Here is a 22077-nt window from a genome sequence, read left to right as displayed (position 1 = left end):
CTTTTCTCGGAAATGAATACTTTTAAAGTTATAATCAAAAAACGAAGAAAAAAATCGAATTTTTCCTTCATTTTTTGACATTTTAATTATTTAAACAATGTTCCGGACCTTTTTGACAGGGAGGATAACTCAAATATTATTATTTGATTTATTTTCAAGCAATTTCTGCAAAAAAATTTGAGTCACCTCTCAACGTCCAAATGTACTAATATTTTTACAGATCCGCCCTGGTCTATAATATAGAAGTAGTAAAAATAGGAAGAGGAATGGGAAGAGGTGTACTGCTAATACGATGTCCACTTCTTATCAACTTACATACGACAGATACTTGACAGTGGGATCTATAAACATGTCGCTGCTATTTAATTAATGGACAGATGAAAATTAATAATGTCAGATACGCTGAGGGCACGAAAATTCTCGCGTATGTTTATATAGATACTCAAGCTCAATAAAAATCTTAACGGTTAAAAAAATTCAAGTGTCCTAAATATAGGACTTCTTCTATACAGGTATATAGGACACTGTCATATAATGGGTTAAGATTATTCCTAATAACAGACAGAGGTGTAACCAGGATGACCCTAAGGGGGGGGGGGGGGGGTTACAACTACTTGATGATCTCTGGGAGGTATGAAATAGCAATGGTGTTAAGCGTATAGACCTCAAAGTACATCCAAATTCCAAATGGGGGGTTATAACCCCCAAACCCCCTGGTTAAGCCTATGATAACAGATATAGATAGGAACTGTAAAGAAAATTTTGATATATTAGTATAAGATGTATATTATGTATTTTATACAGGGAATAATGAAGAAAATTTGAATGTGACACATATGCACAATTTAGCAGAACAAGTAGGTATAGAGTGAAGTCAGTTGTTCAAAAATTCAAGCTAGAATTAGGCTTTACGATAGGTAGATGATTTACAGACCACACTTACACACGAACAACTGATAGAAAAGATCGAAGTAAAAAATAATTAAGTACATCATCGTATTTATCGACCTAAAAGCGCACATACGTCCCGACCTGACCAATTGACACGACAGAACTCCCCGACCATTCTTGTCAGGTTCAGCTCTATATCTACACACGTCCCGACCAAACTACCCTAAAAGACTTAGTAGCCAACTGCCTAGAGGATTTTTTTGAATTGCAGCCTTGGTGCAATTTTTTATTCCACATACCCTAGGTATGTGCTGAGACAACTCATTGAAAAGTCTAGAGAATTTCAAGTACCTATGATTATATGCTTCGTTGACTACCAAAAGGCATTTGATTGTGTAAGCTGGATAAATCTGTGGTCAATTTTAATAGAAATGGGTGCACCAATGCACCTGGTGACACTTATTAAAAATCTGTACCAGTCTAATATAGCGACAGTACGACTAGATCAGAAGTTCTCAAACCAATTTAAGACCGAGAGAGGTGTTAGACAAGGATGCGTGTTGTCACCTGACTTATTTAACATTTATGGTGAACATGTCATGAGGATGGTTTTAGAAGGATGGGCCGGTGGAGTAACAGTAGCTGGTAGGAAAATCTCCAATTTAAGATTTGCTGATGACACTACACTTATAGCAGCAAATGAGTAAGAAATTTTTGATCTTCTGCGAAGAGTTGAGTACGAAAGCAATAAAGTTGGTCTGAAAATCAATAAAGCTAAGACAAAAATAATGGTGGTCGACAGATTTGACACTGTTCAACTGACTAACGTATTACAAGAATACCAGATAGTACATAAACATTTTTGTCTATCTTCTCGGGTCTAGTATAACTAACGATGGTAACTGTGAAGCAGAAGTTCGGAGACGTATTGGTATGGCAAAAAATGCGATGAGTCGCCTAACTAAAGTTTGGAAAGACAGATCTATCTCTCAAAATACAGCTCATAGGACAAACGTTTCCATTTTAAACCAACTCAATATTTAAAAAAAGGCTGTCCACAATATGTCTGCAACGAATTCTGCAATTCTTTGGTCACGTGGTTCGCAGAGGTGACGACAGTTTGGAGAGATTAATTGTTTCTGGACACGTTCCGGGGAGAAGATCAAGAGGACGATCACCAACTATAGATGGTCTGACCAAATAAAGCATTCAGCTGGAAACTCATTCTGCGAAGCTCTTATAGAGCAGCTGAAGATAGAGACCAATGGAGAAACATTGTTAGGAATATTGGAAGAAATCACGATCCTCAGTAATGGGGAAACGACAGGAGAGAGAGATACCATAGGTACCTACGTATATGTTTTAGTGTAAGCTAATTGTTTTTTTAGTTATCATTTTAAACTTGTGCATTTGTATGTTAATGAATACCGAAATAACGATATAAACAACGGATTATACCTCTTGGCTTATATACCTTTAATTTTTTCTGTAGAGGTGAAGAGCTACCCAGAATGGAAAATTGCAAGGTATACAAACCTACACAAAAATAAAGACGACAAAAGGATTGTAAGAACTACCGAGAGCTTAGTGTAACCAACTAAATTTGTAAAATGTACGGAAAATCATTAAAAGCCGAATTGAAGATTTTGGGAAGACTGAAGATCGGAGTGGCTTTCGAACTGGTAGTTCTTGTATAGACAATGTGTTCTGTCTATATAACAAATACTTAATAGAAAAGCCCATGTAACACAATACGGTGACATACATGGTATTTATTGACCTTCAAAAGGCATTTGATAGTGTTCCATTAGCCAAGCTGTTGCAAGCGCTAGAAAACAAACAAGAAAATTCCACTGATTTACATTAATGCTGTGAGGGATTGTACCACCATAATATGACGAGTTCAATACAGATTGGACAAAAATATAAACCTTCAAAGGAATTCGCCAACGCTATTGCATTAAACCTACGCTATTTGAAGGGTGTTTTGGATATTTAAAAAAGAAAATGTGAACCTATGGGTATTAAAATTGGAGATCATAAACTGTACATACAGCTGCATTTTGCGGATGACCAAGTAATACATGCAGAAGATCAAGGTGATATCCACTACATTTTACGAAAAATAGGCGAAGAATATAGGAGAGACCGGGGCAAAACGATGCTTCGGGGCAGAACGGGAAATGCATCGGTGTGCATAACTTATATAGTGTCATATAATATCGGTAATAGCGTCATTCGAACGAACGTCGGTTGACTCACTTCATTCATTAGAAAGAAACTTTATAGTAACCATAGGCGTAACCAGGGGGGTTTTGGGGGTTATAACGCCCCCCCATTGGGATGTACTTTGAGGTCTATACGCTTAACACCATACCCCTCAGAGACCTTCCAGTAGTTGTAACCCCCCCTTTCCAGTAGTTGTAATCCCCCCTTAGGATCATCCTGGTTACGCCTATGATAGTAACGTAGTGTGCTTCTTTACAGACATAAAATCCGTTTTCTTTTGTTTTGTTAAAAAATTTAGTGATATTAATAGAAATGCTATAAGGTCAGTGCAACTTTTATCACGTTTTTCATTCAAATAGATAGATATGTTACTGAATTTTAATATGAATTTTATTTGAAAAGATGTCTGTTGGGGCAAAGCGACCGGGGCAAGACGGGACTATCCCGTCCTATATATTGCCACTACTTTACAGAATTTAAACTTTGTAAGAAGAACCTAACTGAAACTAATAAAAAAAATCGAAGAAAGCTAAAGAAGAACACGAGATGGACACCGACTCATCAGAAGAAGATGAGAAAGATTGTGGTTGCATCTACTGTGGATACTTATATTTGAAGTCAACTGAAGGATGGGTAGTGTGTAGTGTCTGCCATGGATGGGCTCCATAGGTGGTTGGATAGGTGTTGATGATGAAGACGAAGGTGCTCATATTTTTGAATTCTGCCAGCCTGACTAAAATACATTCCCATTTTGCCCCGTAACCCGGGCAAAATGAGAATTTCGGACTGATAAGTTAAGTTCTTTACAACCAAATAACTAAGCAATTTGGATTATAAATAAAGTAAGTTATATGAAGTTTAATAGCAAGTGTCTCTATCTGACTTTGTTATTTTTTAAAACACAGTTTAGTTTTCTTTCTTAAGTATCCCGTTCTGCCCCGGTCTCCCCTACTACTCACAAAGACTCAATCTAGAAGAAAGGTTATTTTTTGTTGACTTAAATGTTTCCGAAAAACCAAAAAAATCAACTACCTTTTATTATAAAACGACCAAATTACTACTTACACTTGACAGTTATACCTATGTAAGAATTAGGTCTAGAATATCACCAAATTACTACTTACACTTGACAGTTATACCTATGTAAGAATTAGGTCTAGAATATCTACACCATGGAATTGATTTCAATTTAAAATCTCTGCATTTTAAACTTTATAGTGATATGATAGCAACCCATCTTCCAATTCGTTTCTCGCATATCGCATCTCGGCGAGACACGTATGTACGCAAATATAATGATAGGAGCGTGTCCGTAGTAAGCCTGTGCAGCGGAAAAAAGAAGACCATGTGAAAAAAAACGCGAAAGTGGGCCCGCCGTCTCGCGCACCTCCCAGCGACGCATGCGCAACAGAGCGCATGGCCGCGGGGCGGTTATGCGGCCGTTGCTATAGTAACGGGGTCCTCCTTCTTTGCGCCGACAGACGCGACCGCGTAGTGGGGCAGCCAGGGCTTGCGCCCGCGACGTTCACGCGAAACTAGACGTGGAGGCGCTGTTGCCAGCGATGCGGGAGTCAAGGTGTCTGGAGAATTTTATAGGCTGCTAATAGATTTGAAAGTAAATTTATTCAAATTTTAACTTCGAATAAGAGATCTGGAAATTAAATAGCGTTATTTAATTCATTCACATTTAAGAGTATTTGCATCTTAAAGATGCTTAAGACGACAATTAAAACAGTAAGACATTTAAAGAAGTTATTAAAATATTACCACTAGAATTAATTGGTATATAAAATAAGTGATTTAATGACACTTAATACAAACATATTTAACTCGAGAGGGATCCAAAACACTAAGCAGCTGATTGACAAAAAAGAAGAATATAGAAAGAATAAAATCTGTTTTCAAAAGTAACCTACCTTTAGTATCGACAACACTGTAACTTTGGTAAATATTTACCATAATGAATGCAAAGGAATTTTGAAGAAATATCTGTAATGTAATGGATTATTACCATCTACAAAAGTGCTAGACATGGTTAAGTGAGTAGATAAATGTAAACTATGCTATTGTTATGGATTGTTGAATTGCTTAGTCTAGAATATTGACTTTATGAAGACCATATGGTTCTAAGGATCAAGAGCAACAACCAAACGCTTCTCAGTCAGGACGCTATACTTTAGTCCTAAAAAGTGCCTAACTTTTTGAGTTTCTCTGTTTGGTGATATATATCTATCTCCGCGGATCCTCTACAGTTTTTCCAGATTTTTTTTTCGATATTTTCCTTCCAGTGAAAATGTTAAATTAACTCTTGTACAAAACAAAATTACAAAGAAACGCAACTAAAATTATCTAAAACAAATTAAAAACTGATAGAATAACCTTTACGTTTGCCTCCCAGTCGCCAAATTGATTTAATTTTGACACCATGTTGGAATGCCCTATTACGATGCTACATAACCTCAAAAACCAGAGACATGTTAACCGTAGACAAGGCATACCTACTGAGCAAAAAAGCGTAACGCGCGACAGTCGATCGGTGGTCTATCTATCTCTTTTTACTAAGCGATACCGCTCATATGACGGATAAAGCTGGCTAGTCCACTCAAAATGAATATTGACCAATGGCTTCCTTGATATCGGCGTTACACCTCGATGCACAGAGCGGCCCAAAGCTAGCCTAATCTACAGGTTATTATATCTATGTCAAAAACAGATATTTTTCCACTTTTAGGTTAGAATATCTCAGAAACCAATGCCAACTTGGCAATTACACACAAAACAATTTCAGAAAAATTATATTCTGAACTCTGGGTTCAAATATTGGTCAAATTTTGTCGGTTGTGTTTTTAAAGAAGAACTCTTATATAAAATAATAATAAAAGCTTAGATAACTGTTAATAACCATCTTTAAGAAATTTAAATAGATAGGTATTTTCCATCTCGATCTCGAACGAAAATCATAAATCAGTAAGTATACCTTACGGAAGATAAAATATCTAAAATTATTGACATTTGATTGACATTTAAGCACCTACTAGTGGATTCTTAATACCTAGGTATTAAGAAAATATTGCTCTGTTAAATGATCTAACACTGTTTAATATCGTGAAAAATATTAAGTGGGCATATAAATAACAACTGTTTGTTTATTTTGGGAAGGACCAAAGTAAAACATGATTATTAAAATCTAAAATTTATTTTTGGCATAATGAGACTAATCAAAACGGTCTAAGATTGTTCCTTTTACCTATGACCGACTATACCTATTTGATTCGAATCAGTGGCGGACCTAAACATTTACCACAGATGCATTAAGTTGTCTAAACTTTCCTAATAACAGGTTTATTGGGTTGTATTTATCTGTCTCTGGTTGAAGTTTCATATCAGCTAATATACCTATTTTGATGCTTCAACAATGTTTTTCTTTACTTTTGGACCTTGTTGGGGAGGGAGGTAAACTTCCCCAATTCTTTCTGCCTATTCGTCATCGTCACTGATTTGAATGTTAATACCTAGCTTGCATCGATTCTAAGCATCTCTTTTGATTTTGGTCAATATGGATTCTCAAAAGATAGCGGATTTAGAGATGTCTGGTACTAATACAGAATTGTTTAAGCATATCTATGATCACTTATTTAACACCATATGTTATATGTTGCATTTGTTTGTTAGAGTTTTATAGACGACTTTGACTAGACAAGTATTTATTCGGTAAACCTTAACAGACCATTAAGTTCCTCTTATAGAAAGTCCACGCTCTATTTATGTTCTCATACTCATAATTGAATTATAGGTAATTTGGTGTAAAGTGTCTATTTATTTATTATGTCAAGACATTTATTCTTTAGTAATATTTGATAGCTAAAATAAACCTGATACGCAAACAAAATTGCTACTTACCGGGACTACCGAGGAAGACAGAGGAATAAAGGACGCCCCGGCGCGCAGCGTCGCTCGCCGCCCGGGCGTCCGTAGGTGACGACCATTCTCGCCGCGGACACCATTTGCCTGCAACAAAAAAAAAATATGTTAGTACAGCATGACCTCAGTAGACAGATACTGCTACTAACATTCGTAATTTTTCTACGTCGACTGCGCCAATTTAGTTAAAAAAATATTTCTTTTCTACATATTTTCTACATTTTTTCTTTTTCATTTGTTACCGTAATGCATAAGGGTATCTATCTATAACGATAGATCATTTTAGGGTCAGCTAGATAAAGTTTAAAAAGAAAAATTATAACCTTAAAACTACTTAAGAGCTTTCTTTATACATATATGTACTTACTTTTCATCATTATCATCAAGGGCATTACAAATCTTCGTGAGTCTTTACTGCGTTTCTTCCTTTGCAAAAATGCATAGGAAGAATACCTATTGGAAGACTGAGAAAGCGATAGGAGGATGATGTGGATGACTCAAGAAATCTCCTTGGCAGTCGATCGTGGAGGAGAATGGCTACAGACCGTAACAAATGAAGAGGTTTGATGAGAAAGACCAGGGCTCGAATTGAACTGTAGAACCATAAGATGGATAGATCTGTATCTGTAGAGTAGGGAGTCTATTGTGCTGCATCCTACCAGGGGGTTGTTGTCCTTAGCTCATTTTCAATCTTCCCTTTTTAAAGAATGAAAACCAGGAAACACATCCAAACACTCCCCAGTGTGTGTGTTTGCTTAGATGCCAATGGCCAGTTAAAATCCAACGGTCAAGAGTAGGTTTTTCCTAGTCATTCTCAAGTTCTTTTCTGATACTGACTTGCCAAGGTTCCTTAGTGTTACCTTGGCAAGTCTACATCCTGTCCCTTTTTTCCATATTTTCACGGTTTGCGTTTGGGAGCGACATTTGGCAATTTTCGTTATTGTTGCAGTTGACCATTTGGATATATTCGTGATGTGAATAGAGGATAGGCAGCAATTGACTGACAACTTACTAAAGCAGAAGGGAAGCAGCTAAAGGGGGGGGGAACTCTTACTCATAACTAGTATTAAGTATTTCTATTTGGACGACGCATCACTAGAGGCTTTTGAGATGTGGTGCTATACAGAGAAATATTGGGGATCTACTGGTGGATGGATAGTGTATCAATCAGTGAAGTTATAAGACTCGGTAAGGAGTGTGGAAAGTGTTTTATCTCTGAAGAAGGAATATCTGGGCCACATAATGAGGAATCAACAGCCCCAGGAGCTTATTTTGCTAGAAAAGGTACAAAGCAGAAAATATATACGTGACTGCACGCCGGGGTTTGTCCTAGTTGGGTCAGAGAGAGCAGCACATGTGCCTCCTGATGAGAGACTACTAAGTTGCGAAACCGGTAAAGGTGCTTGCTGCACTCTCTGATTGAACTGGAATAATGATGCGGCTGTGGTTTCGTGTTGCAACGAAATTGAAAATGGTTATTCATTTTTGTTTTACTTGGGTAGACGAAGAACTTCTTGGCTCTAAAATCTTAGATAGTGGCTTCCACTATGTACCACAAGACTATTTAAAGCAGCAGGTAGCAGTAAATAACAAAAATAGTCATGTTATTTGCCAACATCGATAGCCAATAGGCATCTTAAAACGAAGAAGAGACAGCAGTATAAAAAGACAAAGTAAATAATATTCCATGAAGTTCACAAAACTCAAAGTTAATACTCAGTATCTAAGATAAATGACACTAAGTAAGATTAAAATGTATCTATAATAAATTAACTGTGATTTGAGGGAAATTATGATCTTCAGAGAAGCACAGATAATTTATAACGACTCCACATTAATTTGTGGGCAACATATCTTCATAAAGTCGTAAAATATTGTTATTTAGAATTAAGAAACCGAGAGTTCGTTGTTCAAATAAAAAAATATAAACAGGAAGAAGCAATTACCAAACGGATTAATGCAAGAGTACTTTTCCAACTCACCATATTACCTTTGTGTAAGTATGTTGCCCTTGTAAAAAAACCTTTTACAAATATTTTTCTGTTGTTTTGTACATATCAATAAAATTATGATTTTATGTATATTTCTTGCCACATTCTAAATAACTATTGTGTGATTTGTAACTTTACTCTCTCCGTTTTGCTTCAAGTGATATATCAAGTGTTAATTTATTGTTCGGTTTATAGCTGGAAAACAATAAGACATTTAAAATTAAAATTTCGTTTGGAGAAATAAAAAAAATGTAAAAGCTGCATGTTGTAGGTTTCTGTGCTTACTTCAAGGTAATGGAAAAAAGCAATGAATTATAGTGCGGTTGGTTGTTCAAAACCTCATCTAATCGATTTTATGCAACTACAAACTTTAGAAATAACAACAGAGGCATTAGTTTGTACAGTTTGTAGCCAAAACTATAATTAAATCATTGCTAATGATTCGCTTTCTTATCATCCTGCAAAAGACTTACCTCGTAAAATGAGTTAGTTACCTTCTGCGATTTCTATTTTTGATAATCTCCGCATTAAATTGGCTTTAAGATTGTGAGTCGTAGGTACTTATTTTGGCTTTTAGTATTTTTCGATTTTCACTTCGAAAATCGTTTTTAAAATGAAAATGGAAACGTCAAATAAACTTCTTTAATGTAAAAGTGTGGCTTCTTCCAAGAAAAATAGTAAATTACATTAAGATGCCATATAGTCCTGTCGCCAGGGGGGTACAATTGGGTAACAGTTGATCCGGATGTCGATAAGATTGTTATAAACAAAGAACTTGATGAATTACATAACAGCGATTTTTCGCAAAACAAAACATTTTTTTGAATTGTTTGGGTCATTCTAAGCAAAAAATGTACTTAAAAGTTTTTTCGTAGGATGCATAGTTTTAAACGCGGTTGAGCTTTCAAAAAATCGAAAAATTGCAATTTTTGAACCCGAATAACTTTTGATTAAAAAATAAAATAGCAATTCCGCTTACCGCATTTGAAAGTTCCAAGTCAAATTATACCGGTGTGGATTATTTGCATTGCTAAAAATGAATTGTTTCATTGTCAAAGAAAGCTATAAACAAATAGTGTTTCCCGTGCCCAATGCATGCGTTTTAAGACATGCTACGTAGAAAATGCCCATTGAAAACATCACTCAAGCTCTATGTGTTTATAGCTGTGTTTAACAATAAAAAAAAGAATGTGTGTGTACTTTGTACGCACGTAAGAAGTTATACTTCTATTATATGATTTAAACGAAATTAATATACTTTTTATTTATATTTTGTTTAAATATTAAACTAATTTATACTTACTACTTCTCAAACATTTTTATTAGAACAGTGCCAAAAATTAAAATAATAAAAGAATAAAACACACACAAACACATTAAACAAGCCACAAATGATGTCTGAACATTAATTGTCGAAATTTTTTTTAACTAAATACGTATTTTCTGAAAATACAATTATATAATAAATATACTTACAATCATAAAATGTATTAAAAAAACAAAAAAGAAAGTTTCTATTGGGACTCGAACCAGCGCTGATAAGCGCGGTTGTTATTGGAATTCATTCGCCTTCAACGCTTAGCCACGGACACTATGTGTCATTATTTACGAAGATCGACTATGTAACTAAACGGATTAAACTTGTGATATTTTGATATTTTGAAAATTGATCAAATTATTTTAATTTTGAATTGAAATGATTTAGAATTGAAAAAATACAACAAAACATAGAGTAAGAAAACAATATATTAGGTGAATATTGATAGAAATTTTGATGGTAATCAAATTATATAAATAAAAGTATTACATACTATGTATTTTGGCAGATCAAATAGGTAGGTTTATACCCATGATACATTAACAATTATTACGTACCTGTTGCTTTTAAAAACTATTTAAAAGTCACTACAATATTATAAACTTTTTTGTTTCTGTCCTCACAACAATAAAACTAATATATTATACATTTGTTTACCTTTACCTCCAAACCACAGCTGTCCTACAGCTGCCATATCGGATAATTTTTGACATGTCATTTGAACATCCAATCAGAACAAAGTTATAATGCGCATGCGCCGGGCTGATAGGTTTTAACATATAAAAATTCACCCTCTATCGCCGGTAAAGAAGTATAACTTCAAAAATTAATTTTTAGCAATACAAATAATCAAAACCGATAGAATTTGACTTGAACTTTTAAATGCGGTAAGTAGAATTCTTATTTTTATTGAAGTTATTCTTCTTTAGGCGCGATTGAGAGTAAAATTTCATAACACTGCGCGCATGCGCACACAGACAGTATGGCGTTCATTTGCTGAATCTTTCAAGTTATGTATAAATATATCAGTGCAAGAAAAGGTCTGAAAAGAATATATTAGTGTTTTTAGTAAACATATTTATTATAATTTTTGTGTCTTTGGATTTGTCTTCCTCAGGAGTAAGATGAGTATTATTAAAACATTTTATTGTATATTTATTATACCTCACCTCGTCTGTTTGTTACCGTGAATTGTCATTGTCATTAGGTACGTCCGAACCGATACAGACACAGTCTTCATGCATTCGGCCAGAGATCGAGAGATTTTGAGTTCGAATCCAGTGCAATCCTATACTTTTTTTATTTTTGTGAAAGCAGTAAGCACAAAATTAGTTTGGTGTTTAAAAAAAATTAAAACAAACTGTTTAAAGTATGTATATTTATTTTTAAGAAATCATATAATAGAAGTATAACTTCTCACGTGCGTACAAAGTACACACACATTCTTTTTTTTAATCAAAAGTTATTCGGGTTCAAAAATTGCAATTTTTCGATTTTTTGAAAGTTCAACCGCGTTTATCTCGAAAACTATGCATCCTACGAAAAAACTTGTAAGAACATTTTTTGTTGAGAATGACCCAAAAAATACAAAAAAATGTTTTGTTTTGCGAAAAATCGCTGTTATGTAATTCCTCAAGTACTTTGTTTATAATACTCTTATCGACATCCGGATCAACTGTTACCCAAAAAATTCGTGTTCTACGGGTCCAAATACATAAAAACTTGGGTAAGCCCATCTGAATAAAGGAGGCCGTTGGCCTAAGGAGAGACTATATGGCCTAAGTAAGCTGTTTCGTATTTTTCTATACTTACCTAACAGTGTTGTTCTCGCAACAAACGCCCTCTTTTAATACAAAATAGATTGTTTTAATTAAAGAACAAAATTAAATATAAAGTTCTGTCAAATGGTACACTGTCACAAAATTTCCTATATTGCAAAAAGAAGCTGCAAATAAATAATAAACCATCATAAAAGTTTATTTATATTGGATTTAATTTTAGTTCTCTTTTTCATATTACAAAGATATTTTAAACAAAATTTTGCAAACTAATTTGTAACTCCGTTAACTAATTCCGCCCTTCCTGAATCCACTCCAAAGGAAAACCACCAATGAAGTATTTGTTGAAAAGGTGAACTGCAAAAAAGTGGAATTGATTCGGTATTGAGTTGCATACTACGGCAATGTGTAAATTTGGTACAAAACACGACAGAAGCAGCAGTAACGGATACGGAAATGAACGACACCGACAGTGACATAGCGTTTCTCTGCTCTGGCTCTGGCTCTGTAGGCGAATACAAATCGATGGAAAACAGATGACGGTTCAATAGAACGGCTCACGGCCGAGTGCAAGCAAGCCCTGCAAGGGAGTCTTCGGTCTCGTCAGAACATCGCAATCAACAAACTACATAATAATATATAAGGTAGGTACATTATATTTCTTTAGATATTTTGCTCACTATTATAATTATTATAGTAGATCATTTTATTAAATTGTTTAGTTGGTTACGCAAACTGCATTTATGCTCTTGAAAAACTTTCTTGATGTGTAAAAAGAAGTTATAATAGCGAATTAATAATAAATATTATTATAATCCTGATTAGGAATATAAAAAATCTATAACGCCGTAGTGAAAAGCATTATAACATACAGCTGCAAAGTATGGCCTATGAAGGAAAAATCAAAACGAATGTTAGAGGTCACCGAAATGGATTTGTGGAGAAGAGCTGCAGAAAGATCAAAAAGAGAACATATCACCAATGAACGGATACGAGAAATAATGAAGGTCACACATACAATAAATAAGGGGCCGTTCAAGTATTACGTAACGCAGGATGGGGGTTGGGGGGGTCAAAAATCTTCAAAAATTGCGTTACGCAATAGTTAAACGCCCATTAGAGTGCGTTACGTAGGATGCGGGGGTCAAAAATGTTCAAAAATCGCGATACGTAATACTTGAACGCTCTCTAACGAAATACAACTAAGATGGTTTAGTCACTTACAAAGAATGTACGAAGACAGAATCCCAAAACAAGTGCAAAACTGGAAACCGCAAGGTAGAAGAAGAAGAGGTAGACCGAGGAAAAGTTGGTAGGCAGGAATAAACAAAGCCATGGACGAAAGAGGTCTGCAAGTTGATCAATGTGCGGACAGAGAGGAATATCGAAAGGGTATCGGAAGACGGAGAACGTTGTAAACCGATAATATACAGAGTCTGTAATTTGGAATAAATTCAATAGTTCAAATATAATAATTGTTTTTTTGAAAAATGCTCAGACCTCTCGGTTAGTAGGTATTTAAAACCGAATTTTTTTACAAACAATAATGTATACAGGGCGTTCCAATTTAGAGATGACGTCATCGTTGATTTTTTTAAATGGCAACACTGGCATTTTGATAGCTTTTTTGATAGTGTGTGTAAAGTTATACATAACTACAAAATATCACATTTTAAACCCTATCATTTAGAAGATAATAAAAATAAAAAAGTTATGAAAAACAAGTAATCAAATAATTGAATTTAATTATTTCAATTAATCAAATATCACAAATAGGCAACATTATAAGCATTTGCTTAATTGAAATAATTAATTAAATTTAATTATTTGATTACCTATTTGTTTTTCATAACTTTGTTATTATTAATTATTATCTTCTAAATGGTAGTTGCAAATTTTGCAGTTGTGTATAACTTTACACACTCTATCAAAAAAGCTATCAAAATGCCAGTGTTGCCATTTAAAAAATCAACGATGACGTCATATCTCTAAATTGGGACACCCTGTGTACATTATTATTGTATGTAAAAAATTTCGATTTGAAATACTATTCGACAGGTCTGAGCATTTTTCGAGAAAACAATTAGTGTTTGGACTATTGAATTTATTCCAAATTACAGACTCACTCTGTATATATAATTTTGCTTGAATTCCTCAACTTCAGCTACTTTACTCACTTCTATTAGTAATCTTTCACACCCAAAATATTCCAATTTCACCTTATTACCTTGTTCTTGCCTTGTTCTGCTAGGTTAGTACTAAGTTCTGCAAGCCGCAAGCGGATGCTAAAGGCAGTTATTACGTGGGCAGTGTCTAAACATTGACATCGGAGAAACATGGAACAAATTTAAGAACGTATATTGGAGCATAAGAAATGTATCGACAATAAAGGCGTAATAGCTTCGAAACTGAACTTATTTTCCTAAACATCTCAACGACAACACTATAAATAGTGAAAACAGCAAATATTGAAATACAAACAATATACGAAATCTACATACTGGGTAACTGTTTATGAAAACTGCACTTATTATCGCAGAAAGATATCTTGAAGTACAAAGATAAGTTGTAGGTTATTATAAAAATGCTTTACTGTATTTCATAACACGGATTTTTGCTCGAATTCACCAACTTAAGCTACTTTCCTCAATTCTAGTACCTAATCTTTCACACCAATATTCCAATTTCACCTTATTACTTTGTTCTCCAATACGTTGTATTCTGTTTTCATTATCCACGTGTGAGAGATTAGTACTAAGCTCTGCAAGCGGATGCTAAAGACAGTTATTACGTGAGCAGTGTCTAAACATTGACATTGGACAAACAGGGAACAAATTTAAAAACGTATATTGGAGCATAAGAAATTTATCGACAATAAAGACATAAATAGTTTCGAAACTGAACTTATTGTCTGCAACATCCTAATGACAACACTATAAATAGTGACAACAACAGATATTGAAATACAAACAATATACAAAATCTACATACCTACTGGATAATTGTTTATGAAAACTGCACTTCTCGCAGAAAGATATCTTATAGTCTTATAGTATAAAGATAAGTTGTGAGTTGTGAGATATTATAAAAACTCTTTACTTTTTTTTGTAACACGGATTTTTGCTCGAATTCACCAACTTAAGCTACTTTCCTCAATTCTAGTAATCTTTCACACCGATATTCCAATTTCACCTTATTACCTTGTTCTGCAATACGTTATATTCTGTTTTCATTACCCACGTGTGCTGGATTAGTACTAAGCTCTGCAGGCGGTCGCTAAAGACAGTTATTACGTGGGGCTTTGCTCCAGACCAATTCGCGTCATGTCGTAGTACGAGACTTCAACAATATCCAAAATTACGTCTGAAGAGAAAATTATACTGCTCATTTTTTATTATATAGTATATAGGATAATCGAAATGCATATGCTGAACATGCTAAATCTTAAAAAAGCTTACAAATACAGGGTGTAACAAAAAGGTAAGTTATAAATTATATCACATTGTTCTGAGTGTTCTGAGACCAAAAATCGCTCGATTGAACCTAACTTACCTTAATACAAATGTGCATATAAAACAATTTATAGCCCTTTGAAGTTACAAAATGAAAATCGATTTTTCCAATATATCGAAAACTACATATTAGAGATTTTTTATTGAAAATGGACATGTGGAGATTTTTTCGATAGGCCAGTTTTTATCGAGATCTTTTGATAATTTGTAAAATTCACCAAATATTTGTAAATGATTAAGTAAGTTTATAGGTATCTGGTAATAATACATATAGTCGGTTCGCTAAACTCAGACACAACTGGCTAGTGATTTTAGTAGGTATTTTTTTTGTTTTTGGCTAATTTTGCTAAAATTTGCAAAGTTACTAACTATTTAGTAATTATTAACTATTTATTAATTATTTTTCTGCCAATTTTACCAAATTGGCAAAATTACTTATAGACTAAGAGCCGCTATAGGTGAAATTTCTTAATCATTTTAGGCACGATGGGACCCTATAACTTCAATAGTAGAACCTAAAAGACAACGTTTGAACACTGTGCCGTCACTTTTCAGTGGCACATTCTTGGACAGTGGCGCATCAAACTTTCCACTTATGGACGGGATAAATAAATTAAAAGTTAACAGAACTTACTAACAGAATTAATTTTTTTTTTAAGTTCTATGTGATTAACACATATGATTCATCGTGATTTGAACCCACCACCCCCGTCCCCCAGCCCCCACCATCAAAAACTTCATTTTTCGTTTTTATTTTTTTTGGTGGGATGCAATCAATTTTAAAATTTCAAAAAATTCACACGCATAGTTGAGGCTTTTATAAAACATGCCTATTTTTTATAGACCCATAGGTAGAGTGTACATAACCTCAAAAAATTAAAAGAAATTTTTTTTTTCAAAAAAGCGTATAACTTTTTTTGAGGAATAGCTGCAGGTCTAATTTTTTCTTAATCTTGTGTGTTTTATCAAACACTATATTTTTAATTTTTTTCAGATTTTTCCGTAAGTCTCTCCACCTTCAAAAATCCGAAAAACTGTTTTTTGGGGGGTTTTGGGGGATTTTCCCTATTTTATAGACTTCATAATATATCAAATCAATTTTGTTTTTATAGGTTATATGTAACTTGAAGTAACTGAGTTCTTTAGAATATTTAAAAATCAGAAAAACACGTTCAAACCCCCCAAAACCCCCCTAAAAAACAGTTTTTTGGTTTTTTGAAGGTGACTAACGTTACAGAAAAATCTGAAAAAAATTAGAAATATAGTGTTTGATAAAATACACAAGACTAAGAAAAAATTAGATCTGCAGCTATCCCCAAAAAAAAGTTATATACTTTTTTTCAAAAAAAAAATTTTTAAATTTTTTTGAGGTTATGTACACTCAACCTACAGGTCTATAAAAAATAGAAGTGTTTTATAAAAGCCTTAACTATGCGTGTAAATTTTTTGAAATTTTAAAATTGATTGCATCCCCAAAAAAAAATAAAATCGAAAAATAAAGTTTTTGATGGTGGGGGTAGGGAGAAGGGGGTGGTGGGTTAAAATTACGATGAATCTTATGTCTTAATCACATAAAACTTAAAAAAATGAAAAAAATTAAATTCTGGTAATGAGGGAGGGTATTTTTTAATTTATGTATCCCGTCCATAAGTGGAAAGTTTGATGCGCCACTGTAGACGCATGTGCCACTGAAAAGTGACGGCACAGTGCTCAAACGTTTTCTTTTAGGTTCTACTATTTAAGTTATAGGGTCCCGTCGTGCCTAAAATGATTAAGAATTTTCACCTATAGCGGCTGTTAGTCTATTACTAAAATCACTAGCCAGTTGTGTCTGAGTTTAGCGAACCGACTATATGAAATTTTATTTATAATTTGCATTTTGTTAGAGGTATTTAGAAACTTAGAAATGCATATTGGGACCGTGCAAGTTCGGAAAAGCGACACCTGGTTTCATAGCTCGGCAACATTTTTAGCACTTTTAATTATATTGGCCAATCATATTGTCCTGTTTACTGGATAATTGTCAAGGCCATTGTCCAAAAAAATTATAAGAAGAAAAAGTAAGATTTAAGTTATGTTATTAAAAGGTAAACAATTGTATGTAGTAAATAAAATTAATTATTAAAATGAAGTACTGCAAGCAAAGTACAATTATTTAAATATACTTTTATATAATAATTGCTTATCATATCAATATTGTGGAGCAACATATAATTTTTCTCCTTCAATGACAGTAGGTATGAAATATACGTCAATTTGACAATTTCAATTGATAATATGATTTATTTAGGAAAGTTGCAAGATTTCTCCGCTATTCGCGCACGATCGTTTCTCGTATTCCCTCCAAGTACTTCCACACCGCGAATACTTATTAAAAAAGAAGCCACATATTGATAAAAGCTGGCTTATCGAAATACTACTAAGAGGCAAAAAAAGTTTTAAGAACATTGTGATTAACTAACGGTACAGCAATAATAATTTAATTGGATCGTACACAAACATTTGGGGGACTATAAGGGAACAAAAATCCCCATAAAATTTTTGAGGTGTACAAATTTAACTTTTGTTTTTTTAGGATGTGAGTGCCTTAAAAAAGCCATATGGCCATTTTCAATGTAAAATCTGTAACAGTTTTCGAGAAATTGGAAAATATCGATTTTCATTTTGCAACTTCAAAGGGATGTAACTTTTTTTATGTGCGCAATTGCACTAAGAGAAGTTACATTCAATCGAACTATTTTTGGTCCCAAAATGTGATTTAATAATTATTTATACCTTACTTTTTTGTTACACCTGTATAATACGCGGGACACAACTTAAAACAAATTACAAACATATTTTCGTTTTTATTTATTAACCAAAAAGTAGATGAAAAGAATGTAAAAAATGCAATATTTAAATAAAAATAGTTATTAAACTTTTAGGATAAAGTTTTCCGTTGTTTTAACATAAGATATATTATATTTTAATAATCCCAGTAACAATGGTATTATGACATTATATTGACATTACTAGAATATTTGTGATGAATCCCTTATCTCTAAAACTAATATGTAGTAGTAAATAAATTTCTACTGATGTTACGCAATATTATTTGTTATTATTCTGTATCTTGATTCAAAATATTTTTTTGCCATTCTGGTAAGATTTTTCTGTTTTTCTCAACGTGGAATAATCACTGGTGACTGTATTATGTTCTCTCACTGACCAACTATTTGCTGACGGTTTCTGACTAGTTTGACTTTTTGTTAGAACAAACCTAATATAATTGATTGTATTGAAGATGTTAAGTCAGTGATACTCAACCTAACTAAAGGGCCCTGTGATCAAATTATTTGTCAAATTTCACATGTTTTTCAAATTATTTGATAGTATGCCGATGTGTTTGAGGCGTGTTTGGGCGTGAGGTAGACAATTAAATGATTTTCATTTTAAATTATATTAAAATTTTTAAGAACTCTGATTAAAAAGCAAGGTATTATTAACTTTTAATAATAAATTATTAAAGTTAATGAATAAATACTCATTTTAAAAATAGTCAATACTTATTTACTACATTGCAACGACCCATTTAGTAATCACAAGAAAAATTCAGGTCCGGATTAACAAAAAAAAATTATTATAATTGTGACCTTGAAACAACACCGTGTATATTAAAGTTTTCAAAATTCGTCTGCACATTGAAAAGAGCACAAAAAACTAAGTTTAATTGCTCGCTTAAATTTTTTGCGCAGATAATTTAATGACATTAATTTTAAAATTATATCGAAATTTTTGTTTTGAAAGTTCGAGTTCTTAAAAATTTCGACATAATTTCAAAATTAAAGTCATTGAATTGTCTGTGCAAAAAATGGAAGCTGCATTAAAGCTCTTTTCAAATGTGCAAACGGGTTTTGAAAATTTCAATGTTTCAAGGTCACAATAAATTTATAATTTTGTTTAATTCGGACCTGGTTTTTTCTTGTGATTAGTAGTTAGGTGGTTTGGGTTCTAAATGTGAAATATGTGTACCAAATATCAAAAAAATATATAAGGTGGTTATAAAGTTATGGGTCCAGAAAGAAATGGACAAAATCGATAAAACACCCTATAAATCGGTTATAAAGTCGGTGGAGCAATAAATTTAGTATGTCTAGAACCGCCTCATTTACCTCTATTCACCATTCAAGTATTTTCGTTTACCAATGAAACACCCTGTATACTACTTCATCTTGATTGCGGCCCGCAAGCTGTGGCAATAGGTACTATGTGGCCCAGGAAAGAAAAAGGTTGAGTATCGCTGTGTTAAGTCGACCTCTCGTGGATTTCGGCGGAGCTAAAATTGAGTCCTTTTTTTTCTTTTTATTGCCCTGCAATAATGGGCGTTTTTAATATCAATCGTTGTTAAAATCGTTGACAGTATTTTCGAAAAGCAATAAAGTAAAAACTTAAGTAGTCCCATCGATTAATCTACCAGCATCAGTAGAATCAAAAAGAACGTGTTTGTTCTAAATTTACTCCAGATATTCTGCAACACAACATACAAATAAGAACACTTTTGATAAAAGGTTTGTAAGCTTTTAATTAAATCTTTTGTATTAAAATTTATTAATTATATTGATTTTCGAAAATACTGACAACAATTTTAACAACGATTTGACATTAAAAACCCCCATTATAGCAGGGCAATAAAAAGAAAAAGGCCTCAATTTTAGTTCCGCCGAAATCCACGAGAGGTCGTCATTGTGACTAACGTCTCCAATAGACAGTTTGAAGCAATCTTTTTGCTTATTGTACGATTTTTGGGAATAGAATTGAGATGCTACGTATTCTCTGTCCTTTTATATGGAGTTGAGCCTGGACAACACACACGCAACTGAAAAAAGAGAAAAGACTAGTTTTCAGATGTGGTGTAATCGAAGAATGAGGAAATATGAAGGACACAACACGTAGCAATCTCGCGGAAACATTAGGGAACATAAATAAAGAAAAAACAAATACTGAACACTATGAAGGAAAGAAAAATGAGCTACTTTGGTCATATACTAAGAAATGATAAATTGATGCGATTGGTTAGGTATACAAGGAAAAGTGGAACGAAAAAGAGGATCGGGAAGACGACGAAAAAAAAACAACAATAGAACACAGGAAGAGAAAGATTACTATATTATTCGTATTCTCCGTTTTAGACCTAAATCTTACTCGTTTTTTGCATATAGTTACATCATGTTCTTCTATTAATAGAATAATATTGTCCTATTTGGCATTTTTAAATTCATGTATGTAAAAACCATTCACATAACATTATGATTTAAACGGTAAATACAAATTAATTTAGATACCCTCTCCCATCTAGTGATTGCAATTGCTATTATTTTTGCCCTTACTCTTCCTTAACTGTTTATTTTTGTCAAAAAAACTGAAAGTTAGTTCATCTTTAACTGTTAGTAACCTTGTACAAACATTTCCTGGTGTTTAAAAGTAAGATCATCTGAAGATCATCTAACCAATTACTGAAATATAATTCGCTTTAAAGCGAGTCTCAAAAAGGCCAGCAGCAGAGCAGCAGCAATAAACCCTTAAGGATCTCAAACATACGGTCCAACCTCTTGGCACTTGCGTCGTTATGTCAGTTTTCAGACAGGTCCGTCGACGTTAAAGGGTACAACGCGTCGATTTAGCGTCGCAATTTTGATTTACGAATAGAATCGACAGCAGATGCAAGTCTGAAGGGAGGAACAGAACCAATGGCAAACGCGAATGATGTTTCCCTGGGATGAAAGACTGCCCCGGCTGTCCCCCGCTCGCTGCTGCGAGCTTTTCCAACGCTTTTCCAATGCTTTTCCGACCGACGATGCCTCTCGAATGCGGTTGCTACGGAATGAAACTTTCAGCCACGTTATGCGATATTGCCAATAAAAGTGTTGGGCGTTATAATTATTTCAAATTTCTTGAAGTTATTGGATTTCTTGAGGTTACTTTTAGGTTTTATTTTCCATACCACTTTACGACTATATGGTCGGTTTTTTATTAAAATCAAAAAAGCATATAAGGAATTATTAAGAAAAATTAATATAAACGATGTAATAAAACTCACTAAACAAATTTTAATGATCACTCTTAACTTTCAAGTAATAATATATAACTCAAATGGCTATTTAACTGTGACATGGTAGTTTTAAAATATCTTATGAGGATAGTACTACAGTCCGTACAATATAGATTATAGATACCGTTGGACGTTATTATCTACGTCAGAGATCTAAGTTGGCATTGTTGCCCAATTACAAAAAAATTCTTGAATTCATTTTAAATCAAATATATCACATACTTATTACGGAAGTGGATTATGAAACAAAACAAATTGAAATGCAAATAAATAAAAACAATAAAAATATAATGAAACAAATACTTATAGTAAAGAATAGAAAACAAATCTGAAGTGTCAATACTGCAAC

The 22077-nt window shown here is 33.4% G+C and overlaps 1 protein-coding gene across 1 annotated transcript in view; it reads right to left on the bottom strand.

Moving 5' to 3' along the window:
* LOC126886048 (homeobox protein homothorax-like) overlaps positions 1–7418 on the bottom strand; it is a 272288-nt gene extending 264870 nt beyond the window's left edge. Inside the window, exons 1-2 of the mRNA XM_050652887.1 lie at positions 7409–7418; positions 7021–7128 (exon numbers count right to left, since the gene is read on the bottom strand). Of these exons, the coding sequence (XP_050508844.1) occupies positions 7021–7128; positions 7409–7418 (118 nt within the window). The remainder of the gene's footprint in view (positions 1–7020; positions 7129–7408) is intronic.
* Between the last annotated feature and the right edge of the window lie 14659 nt (positions 7419–22077).

This window comes from Diabrotica virgifera, chromosome 6 (assembly GCF_917563875.1).
Source record: "Diabrotica virgifera virgifera chromosome 6, PGI_DIABVI_V3a".
NCBI lineage: Eukaryota > Metazoa > Arthropoda > Insecta > Coleoptera > Chrysomelidae > Diabrotica > Diabrotica virgifera.
The sequence above is the reverse complement of the archived record's forward strand: the minus strand, read 5'-3'. Positions and strand labels throughout refer to the sequence as shown.